Source organism: Manihot esculenta, chromosome 1 (genome assembly GCF_001659605.2).
Source record: "Manihot esculenta cultivar AM560-2 chromosome 1, M.esculenta_v8, whole genome shotgun sequence".
NCBI classification, from domain to species: Eukaryota; Viridiplantae; Streptophyta; class Magnoliopsida; order Malpighiales; family Euphorbiaceae; genus Manihot; species Manihot esculenta.
In genome coordinates, this window is record NC_035161.2 from 31,104,616 (window position 1) to 31,115,755 (window position 11,140).

The 11,140-nt window shown below is 30.8% G+C and overlaps 2 protein-coding genes across 2 annotated transcripts; both read left to right on the plus strand.

Annotated features, from left to right (window-relative positions):
• The first annotated feature begins 2,058 nt into the window (after positions 1–2,058).
• LOC110622393 (receptor protein kinase-like protein ZAR1) lies at positions 2,059–4,877 on the plus strand. The gene is made up of 2 exons (XM_021766883.2): positions 2,059–3,872; positions 3,998–4,877. Exons 1-2 carry the CDS (start codon positions 2,447–2,449, stop codon positions 4,645–4,647), a joined length of 2,076 nt encoding a protein of 691 aa, XP_021622575.1. The 5' UTR covers positions 2,059–2,446; the 3' UTR covers positions 4,648–4,877.
• A 3,511-nt stretch (positions 4,878–8,388) lies between these two features.
• On the plus strand, positions 8,389–8,787 carry LOC110626655. The gene has a single exon (XM_021772694.2). The coding sequence runs from the start codon at positions 8,389–8,391 to the stop codon at positions 8,785–8,787; it is 399 nt and encodes a 132-aa protein (XP_021628386.1).
• The last annotated feature ends 2,353 nt before the right edge of the window (positions 8,788–11,140 follow it).

The following is an 11,140-nucleotide window of genomic DNA, read 5'->3' on the forward strand; positions in this document are numbered from 1 at the left end:
CCTAATAACTGCAGATATATATAAGTTAATTTTCTTTCTTTTTTTCAATAGATTTGGATTTTTTTATACTGTATTTATTTTATAAGTAAATTTTACTTGTATTGAAGTGTAAACATTCAATCAATTATAGATATTATCGCAATGAGTTACATTTAAATTTATGATACAACTCACTAAATATTATATTATTTTAGGCTATTTGAATTTTTATTTTTGAAGATTAAAATTTTATTAAGACCATCTTACCCAAAAAAATTTCATTGAGGTCAAACATGCCCTAAGGCCTAGGAAAATAAAAGTCTAAAGCCTTCTATACATAAGGTCTAAGACCAATATAATTAGGCTCAATGCAGTAAAGAGTTCTAGGGCCCAATACAAATGCAACCCCAGGACAATTTGGAGCCTTAGACCCGATAGTTTGGCCTGAATGCAACAACCCTCCATCCACTAGAGCTCCATGCAAGCGTGCCCTCACTTTCAGAAGATTCAGCGACCAACCTAAAGCTAAGTCGGTAAAAGGACTCCTTGAACAATTGATCAAACCTTAAAAATAAGGAGATGAGAAAAAAAATCATAATATTCCAAGTAAGGAAAGCCTAGCCTTAGTCTCAAATGCGGCGCTATATTAGATGTAAGAATAAAAGGAAGTTGTGGAGATAACTCATTCTCAGTCGCAACAAAAAGCTCGCATCCAAATCAAAAGAAGCTGTCCCCGCTCAGAATCAATGCGCACTCCTGTGCGCCGCCCTCATGAAGGCGATACTTCTCCTCTGCAATTCCTCGTTGCTATGGATATTAGGGGAAAAAACCATGTGATTTTTTTAATAACAGTGACGTAGTATTATGAGTCAATTTTCACACATTATATAAAGCCTCAATTTAAGTATTTAAAAGAGAAACCATTCATGTCCAGTTGAAAAAATATGTAAAGGAAGAAAATACCCATTTATGATTTGAGTCTGAGGCTAAATTAATTTCTTTTGTGGAATTTGTTTTTACATTTTTTTGTCTTTTGGATACAGTCATTTTTTTAATTCTAAAAATTTTATTAATAGAATTAAATCTTATATAAATTAATTTATTAATATTTTTATTTAAAAAATAAATACAAAAAATTAATATTTAATTTATATAATATAAGAAAAATCGTTAATTGATTTTTATATTTTAAAAAATATATCACAATATCTCTTACATTTTAAAAAATTTATTAATTAATTTGAGTAAAAAAAATTTTTTACGAAAGAAATACATTATTTATATTTATATATGAAAAATCGAAAAGTGACGAGATAATGCAGAGTCTTTCAAAAGTGGAATTAGAATGGTACTCAATTGATTTAATATTAATAAATTTGTTTTAATTAATTTTAATTATTAAATATTTTATTATTTAATTTTATAATTTTTAAAAAATTTATTAATTGATCTTCGAAATTTATAAAAAATTTATTAATTAAATTTTTTATATTAAAAGTATTTTAAATTATTTTAAATATTTAACAGATAAAATTAATAAAATCTTTAATACGTTTCAAACAAACTGATAGGCAATCTAATTAATTTATTTATATCAATTAAGTAATTTTTTTAAAAAAATTAGAATGATGAAGAGTAAAGACTCCGGCGGTCCGGCGTGTCCTGTCCTAGCAAGATTTGCCAAAAATTCCAGATAAAGAAGCTCTAAGTCATAGTTTATTTAATATATTTTCAAACCCTCCTACCAAACGACGCTTAATTTGGCATTCTCACGCACTTAACAACGCCACCAATCGCGCTATTATGACATTGACTCTCTATAAGCTCTCAAGCTCATCAACCACCTTATTGCTCTTTTCTCTAATTTAGTCCGTTAATTTCCCAAACTATTCCAGCTTGAGAGATGGTCACATCTCAAACCACTTTCAACAACAACTCTAATGATTGACACGTCATGATTTATTTGTCCTTTTTGCGGAACAACAAGATTTTTGAAAAAGTAGCAAAGGTTGCAAGATAAACACTTGACAAATGAGATGGGTCTTGTTGGTGGATGATTATTAACTGCGATGAATAATTAGAATCACACATACAATTCTCAAGAAATACAGCATGCCCATGTACTTGATTCAAGCTCAAGTTTGCGTTTATTGAAAGGAACTTTGATGGATGCCTGCTTTGTCTTTTAACTACATTTGATCAAAGTACTCGACCCACAGTTTTATTACTGTAACCTCGGTGGGATACATCTCAAATGCTTCAAGTAAATCTATTGATACCCACTTTAAACTTAAACCAGCTTTGCAATTTGCAATTTGCATTGACCTGTTTCCTCCCAGTCAATACTTTTTGCCAGCAACTGCCAGCTTTTTTACGAGTTCATAGTTCATATATAAAGTCCCAGAAAAGAGAGAACCTTTAAGAGATCCTCTGCTTTCGCTCTTCTCTGCAATTTTCTGTAGAGAATATGTTGCCTTTGATAGCTCTATTCATCTTCCACTGTGTTGCACTTGCTGCTTCTCTAAATGATGAAGGTCTTGCTCTTCTATCCTTCAAACAATCCTTATGGAACTCCACTGTTTATCTGGATAACTGGATCTCGTCTGACATCCACCCGTGTTCGTGGTATGGAGTTGGATGCAAAGAAGGACGAGTCATTTTTCTTAGTATTCCAGATAAGAGACTTTCTGGGTTTCTATATCTTGATACTGGGAAGCTGGCTTCTCTTCGCCATCTTAATCTCAAGAACAATGACTTCTATGGAAGCTTGCCTGCTGAGCTCTTTAGTGGAACAGGGTTAAAAAGCTTGGTACTCGCAGGAAATTCATTTTCTGGGCGAGTACCTAATGAGATGGGGAACCTCAAGGACCTAAGAATCCTTGATCTTTCACAGAATTCTTTCAATGGTTCAGTACCTCCAACTCTTCTTCAATGCAGGAAACTGAGGCAGCTTTTACTTAGTCGAAACAGCTTCACCGGATTTCTACCAGATGGGTTAGGAACCAATTTGGTAATGCTTCAGAAACTGGATCTTTCATTTAACAACTTCAGTGGTTTTATCCCCAGCGACCTCGGCAATCTGTCGAGTTTGCAAGGAACTCTTGACCTATCTCACAATCTTTTCAATGGTTCTATTCCTGCAAGTCTAGCAAATCTTCCCGGATCAGTCTATATTAATCTCTCTTACAACAATCTCAGTGGTGCCATACCACAAAATGATGTTCTACTAAATTTAGGACCAACAGCTTTTCTTGGCAACCCTCTCCTCTGTGGACTCCCATTGAAAACTCCGTGCCCTTCAAATCCAAAACCTTTACCATATCAACCAAATCAACTTCCTACAGGAAACAGGTCAGGTCGGAGCCGGGCTTTTGTGATTGCAATTGTTGGCAGTACAGTGTTGGGATTTGGCCTCATCAGTGTGCTGTTCTCTTACTGGTACCGGAAAGTGTATGTTTGTAGAAAGGGCAAACGAGTTGAGGGCAGTATTTGTTTTGAAGAGAAATCAATAGTAAGAAAGGAAATGTTCTGCTTCAGGACAGATGACCTGGAGTCTCTGTCTGAAAATATGGAGCAGTACATTTTCGTACCATTAGACTCCCGAGTTAAATTTGATCTGGAACAACTGTTGAAAGCTTCTGCTTTTCTTCTGGGAAAGAGCAGAATAGGCATTGTCTATAAAGTTGTTCTTGAAAAGGGGCCAACTGTAGCAGTGAGAAGGCTAGAAGATGGAGGTTCTCAAAGTTACAGGGAGTTTCAAACTGAAGTAGAAGCAATTGGAAAGATTCGGCACCCAAACATAGTCGGTCTTCTGGCTTATTGTTGGTGTGTTAATGAAAAGCTACTAATCTATGACTACATAAACAATGGAGATCTTGCCACTGCAATTCATGGTTAGTTTCCTGAATCAAATAATTTCTCTTTCAAATCTTTTTCTATGTTCCTAAAATCTTTTTTACAGACTCCCAACTGTTCGTTAATTAATGCTTCTTACTTCTTAATCCTAAAATCTGATCAGGAAGAACAGGAATGATATACTTCAAACCTCTTTCATGGTCTACTCGTCTTAGAATCATGAAAGGAGTAGCAAAGGGACTGGCTTTTCTACATGAATTCAGCCCCAAAAAGTATGTGCATGGAAATCTAAAGCCTAGCAATATTCTGCTTGGAGAGAACATGGAACCACGCATCTCTGATTTTGGACTTAATCGTTTAACTTACACAACTGAAGAATCACTAACAGTTCATTTAGATCAAATGACAAGCAGCACACCACATCAGGGGTCTCCATATGCACTCACGCCCACAAATTCAAGCCCAATTATGCGTTACTACGAAGCTCCAGAGGCCTCAAGAGCCTCGAAGCCATCACAGAAGTGGGATGTTTACTCGTTCGGAGTGATTTTACTGGAGATTATTTCTGGGAAGTCACCAATTATTCAGACAGGTTCATCAGAAATGGGTCTTGTTCAATGGACTCAGCTTAGCACTGAAGTAAAGCCAATTTCCGATATATTAGATCCCTTTTTAGTTCATGATTTGGAGAAGAGAGATGAGATGGTTGCATTACTTAAAATCGCTCTAGCTTGTGTCCACATGAGCCCTGATAAGAGACCTGCTATGAGGATTGTGAGTGACACTCTGGAAAAATTGGCCTCATTTGCTTGAGGAGGCTTCATGTACTCATTCTTTGAAAAAACAGATTGGTATTTATGGTTTTCTTCTGCAAATGGGTGCATTCTTATCATCTGTCCACTGCTAATTTGCGTGCGTGTCTGTCCCGTAGGATGTTTTTTTTGGGCTAACGCAGTTTGCCACCATCAGCAATGTATATTCGTCTCCTAGCTGCAGTTTCTATTATTCTAAATAAATAACCATAACAGTTGATTTGTTGGGTACAAATTTTGGTGTTGTCCTAATGAATATCAACTGAAATCATGTTTTCTTTTTCCTTCTTGTGATGCATTCAATATATAGTAAAGAAAATTCATTTAATTGACTGGATTAAATAGTTTTGCAGGAATAATGAAAATGTACGCGCAATAAAACTAAGCTTCTATACGTAAAAATAGGAGTGAATCTCGGCATTGTCGGTATCAACTCTAAATATTTTATCAATTTCACTATCTTAGGCAATTTAATATATTAAAAACCCTATATAAAATCTTTTTTAAGTGTGAGATTTCTTTTATAAAAAATAAATTCAAATAAATTATTATAAAATAATACAAAATTTTCACTTCTTTTTAATTGAAAATCTTTTAAGTTAAAATACAAAACCCTAACAAAACATTAACAAAAAGTTTGAATATGTCATATGAAAAAATATACAACTTCCCTTCATCCGCAAAATAAATCAAATATTATCTATACACGCCCACAAATGAAAACACATTCTGACATGAAAATTCTAATTAGTTTCGAGAATATTCAGCAAGGTTAGATAAACAATGCATTTCACAAAATACAATCTTAAACCAGAATATCATAATAGATATTGGCAGTTCATTAACAATGATACTTCAGCAGCTTCAAACAGTTTGCTATTGAAGAGGAGTGGATAAAGAGTTATATCCTTTTTTAAATATGATTGAATCGAAACATGTCATTTAGTTAAATATTGATTTCGATCTCATTTCAATTTAACACAGAAAGAAAAATAATATAATATAAAGTATTTGCAAGTTTTAAAAATGCGGCGAAATTTAAAAAGTTCAGCCTCTATTCATGAAAATTTATATAAGTTCAAATTTAAATTCAAATTTAGTTTTTTTATAATATTGATCTAAATTTATTTAATAAGTATATTCCTAAATTTACTTAAAAAATAAGTTATTGAGACTATCCAAAAATTTAGAAATGAACTGAATTTATAAATTCTAACGAATTAAAAGTTTAAATTTAACTTATTTCTCAAATAAGTTTAAATATCGAGTTTGAAATCGGCTTGTTTTTAGTAAAAATTTTATTGAACCTATATTTAAGTAGTTCATAAATAAATTGATTCGTTTACTCCTAATGGTTTCTATCTCCCTTTGCTGCGTCTGCGCTGCGCGTGGTCATCTGATGACTTGTAGTTCCATTATTATTGTTATTTTATGCAGAGAGCAAGGCCGAGAATGTGGGTTCGCAAGGCTTGATTGGTGGGTTCTTGTTGTATTTGGGCTCAGTCCTTGATGGGCTTCTGACCCTTCTTTTTTCAACGAGGAAAAGGAGTTCAAAAGAACCAAGGCACACAAAGACCCGAGTAGACTTCTACTTCGAGCCTGTGTCAGCACTTGTGGTTGACAATTAAAAGTGCTTGGAAAAATAATTTTAAACAGTTAAAAAAATATTTTTATAATTAAAATATATCAAATACACTCATAATACTTTTGATTTCGATAGCTTGGTTTACACATTAACTAAATTGAGAATGAATTCTCTCAAAATTAAAAAAAAAAAACAACTAAATAAACAACGAAGTCTTTGTCCTCAATATTATTTCAAGAGAGAGTAATATTTAAATTATTTTTTTTATAAAATGAATCATAACAATCAAGAGAGTGTAATATTATTTTTTGAGAAAGTTAATAATTTAATTATTCATGTTGGGACAATGTCTAGAAAAATCATTCTTTTGTAGAGATAAGTCAAAAGCATACAATTGGAGATTTTTGGTTTCAAATTAAAGATCTTGCGGCTTGACCATATGTGGCTAGTTATAGACCATGAGACGTGAGATCGCGGTAAGTCAAATTTTGCTTCTGGTGTCTAACATTCATTTGGTTTGAATATGGAGACAGTTATACCATTCAAAAATTACCATTTTAAAATAGTGTAATCTATTTTTTCATATTATTTATCAAACATTATGACAATTAACTGTTTGAATTTCATTTTTAAAAAAATAAAATAATACATAATTTTATAAAACTTATTTTTTTAATAAAATAAATCATTAAAAACAAAGAGTTCGTAAATACTTTTAAAAAATAACGACTCCCTCTAATCCCTATTTTTTTTTCTTTGGATTCTTAAGGAATCCTTTTTTTTTTTCAGAGCAAATTTTTATAACTTTCCAAATCATATGGAATCTCTTATCTTAATTTTGATATTTTCTGCCGAGTGGATGAGAATGATAAACTTAGAAGAAGTTGATTAATATTACATATTAAATTGAAAAACAAGTATATCCATTTTATAATTTAAAAAGAAAAAAAACAACATACAAATAAATAAATAGAAAAATATTTTAAATCAGTGATTAGTGATCATAGTTTTTATGCGAGTTTTAGTCTGATGATTGATGAAGACAAGAAAATCATGTGAAACAATTCCATGAATCAACAAGATTTAATAAAATAAAGTAAAATTAATATATAATTGCATTTGATTTACATCGTGTGACAGGCTGCACATTGCATTCCAATAATTTGGCTTTTAATAATGAATTATCAATATTAAATAGTGATATTCAAAATCGTCGTGCCCTTCATCCCTTAATTAATTAATGTGTGATGCCAGCAGAATAAATAACCTCCATTTATTGTTTGACCGACAACTGAGGTAAAATGACGTCAATATTAATTTAATAATATAAAAATTAAAAAGAATATATATTTATTATATGATATAGGAAAAATTAATCCTAATAAATTCATATCACTTGATATAAAAAGGAAAAAAGAATAGTTAGTTTCCACAATAGTTTGACTTATCAACTTGCCTCCACTGCTCTACCAAACTCCTATTCATATCCTTCTCCTCTTTTCCATTCTATTTTTATTGTATTATTTTTTTACTTTTAAAATATAGTAATATAGTATCGGCCTTGTAGTTATAATTAAACAGTTAAATTTTTATTTCATGATATTAAAAATTAAAAATTAAAAATTTTAATTTATTAAATTCTTTAAGAAAGTAAAATTTTATATTTTTTCAAAGTAAAAAATTCATTTCTGCACTATTAATAAATTTATATACACTATATATATGGTAAGCTTTAAACAATGCCTGAAAATTGAAGATTTCACTAATCACTCACATATATCCAACGGTTGCTCAATCATTCCCATAAATCATTTCCAAGAGAACTACAGCATTTTCCCTGCACCTACAAAATCGTGGCATGCATCACTATCATGGTCAAACATCTAGAAGTGCCAATTCTAATTTAATAATAATAGATTATTAGATCCAAATAGATTTTGTTTTATTTTATTTTAAAAATAAATAAATAGAATTCCCTGTATTTGAATATCATGGTCCAACCGGCTTTGTTGACCAGACTCATATGGGGCCATGATTCGCTTTCATAGTTTACTGCCCACGTGAAAGATTCATAAATCTCCCGCACCATATCAGCTCCTATAAAAAGAAGCATCTACCTTCCAGCTCTGCTATCTGCAACTGCAAATCTTCTCTCCCATGGAGCTCATTTCTACACCGTTTGCCGGCACCTGGAGGAGATACTGGAGAAGGAAGAGATACCAGAGGCTCGATGGCGCATTTACAGGCAGAAAAAATATGAGAGTTGTGAGATTCGGTGGAGGCAGCCCACGTAGAGCTTGGAAGATCAGACCCAAGCTTAGAATATTAAAGATTGCAGCTACTTCTCCATTGAGGCTTTTGAGGAAGCTCAAGAATGCTTATGTTGATATGATGCTTAACTTGGCTGGGAATGTAAGTTTCTTGAATAATGATACTGTTTTTGGAAATAAACGGATTCCAAAAGCTAGGCAAGCTCCTGCTGCTGCTTATTCTAATGAAGAATTTGAGACTAGGCTGGTTTATGAGATCTATAAGGCCTTGAAATCAACTCAGTGAGATGTTAAATTTGATTACTTATATATAATCACTGTGTAGATTTATCATATATTTTGTCTTCAATTCATTTATTTAATTTTTCTTTTTAGGGTTAATTGTAAGTCCTTCAATTAGGGATTCCCAGTTCTTGAATCATCCCATTGCAAATTATTGGGATGCATGTATTGTATGCTTCTTCTCTGTCATTTTGCTTTTCTTGTTTATTCTTCTCTCTTTTTCTTTTTTTCTTTTTTTGTATTTTTAATTAATAATCCTGCTGGCCTGGTCAGCTTGAAGAAACCCTGAAAGTTCCTCCAATGTTGTCAAAACACCTAAGGCCACAGCTGCTCTTGCTGACGTGTCGTAACTTGGCGTTTTGGCCAAGACTTATCCAATATGTATAATAATTTATTTTTATGAAAATTTACCATTTCGTCAGTGGTTATGTCACCTATTATGGTTTGGATTGGAACCATTAATTGCAATTACCAAAACAACCCATCGCCAATGACTCGTACCAATTATTACTAAAACAAGAACCCATTAATTGTTACTAAGAAAATATTCCGCTGAAAAATATTTTTTTATAAATGATTAATTTTAAATAAATTATTTTTTATTATTTAATTTTAAAAGTATAATTTATTTAAAAATTTATATAAAAATCTTAATAAAAATATTAAGAGAATATTGATAATCTGAAATTTAGAAAAATAGGATTTTACAGAGATTTTGTGAATAATGATAAAGTTTGAACCCCTTAGGGATCGTTCACCCTTTCTTATTCTTTTCCTTTCGTCTGTTAATGACGTACAATGGAATCATTGTCATTAGACCACGTGTCCCTGCCACATGGATATAGAGATATAAGGATATCAGATTTCTGCTCCATGCGTAACAACATCTGATTCTGTGTGTACGCGTGCCAAGGGACTCGCAAGATAAACGGATGGGTGTTACTCTGGACTCCAGGTTAGGCCGGGTGAAGAGGACAAGATTGGGCTGAAGAGGGACTCCCCTGCAGAGCTGGGGAATGGGCCATCCCGGTTGAGGCGTGTCAGGAGGGAGCCCGATTTCACCATTTGAACGAACCAAACCTTGCTCATACTAAGGATTCGAAGACGTTCGAGTAATGAACCGATATCGTGGGCCTCGACTCTGATTCGGACGAAAAAATATCACAGTCATCAAATGTAAAATAACTTTTTTTAATTATTATTTTTAAAATGATTTATTTTTTATTGATTAATTTTTTTAAATATTTTAATATAAAAAATATTTTTTAAAAAATATTTTCTATGAAATAAAAGGATCCTAATCTTTCATAAATAACCAAATAAATCTAACTTAAAAAATTAATTAATGAATTAATTAAACAAAAGCAAATGATCCATTTATTGAAGTTGAGTTCACTAATATTTATGTTTGCTAGTTTTTTAATTCTGATTTTATTAATTAAAATTTTCGTCTTTTAAATTATATAAAAAAAGGGGATAAACTTTTGTTATCTGTCATCTTCTTCATGAAAGCCATCGGTTACTACGAATCAGCCAGAATCCGTCTCTATTCGTTATAATCGTACGACATTCCCAAATTTCTGTTAAAAGTTAACTGCATGTACAATTTAATAAAATTAAGAAAAATCACAATTTAATCCACACATCAAATCATTGTATGCTTTCATTGTGATCTTTCGTCCATGTTTCTGTTAATTTTAAAAATTAAATTAATATTTATTTATTAAATATTATATTTATAATTTAATTTTAAATGCTAATAAAAAGATGAATAAAATTATTTAATTATAAAATAGTTAATTATAAAATAGTAAGATTAAACCGTTATAATTTTTTTTTAAAATGGAAATCGTTTTAATCTTTAAAAAGCTAATTAACTCAAATAATAATAATAATAATACACCTGACATATTATCTAAATTATTAAATTATTATATAAATTATTAAAATTTATAAATTAATTAAAATTATATTAAAATTTAAAAATTGAGTCAATTAAATTAAAATTAAAAAAATTATATTAAAATATAAATATGTGCAAACATTAGATTTTTTTTAGTGCGTTGACCTTTTCAAAATAAAAAGATAAATTAATTATTAATAATAAATTTGAGTAACTAAATAGTAAAATTTCTATAAAACTATTAAATTGTTTCAAATAGATGTGTATGTATACATAAAATCATATTCTAATGAAATTTTATGAAATAAATAAGAATAATAATTTAATGGATTTAGTTCACTGTAAATCAAGACATAAATAAATGGTCTGTATAAGAAATAGTTGAGACATATTTCAATATTTTTTATATTCAGTGGACAGAGTTTACTTAAAAATTGTTCTTATTTAAAATAAA

What these genes read in the sequence shown, in the direction of transcription:
- LOC110622393 (XM_021766883.2), top strand. Translation starts at nt 2,447, where the DNA reads ATGTTGCCTTTGATAGCTCTATTCATCTTCCACTGTGTTGCACTTGCT. An exon ending in TCTTGCCACTGCAATTCATG is followed by an intron (nt 3,873 to 3,997) that starts GTTAGTTTCCTG and finishes AAATCTGATCAG; the next exon opens with GAAGAACAGGAATGATATAC.
- LOC110626655 (XM_021772694.2), top strand. Translation starts at nt 8,389, where the DNA reads ATGGAGCTCATTTCTACACCGTTTGCCGGCACCTGGAGGAGATACTGG.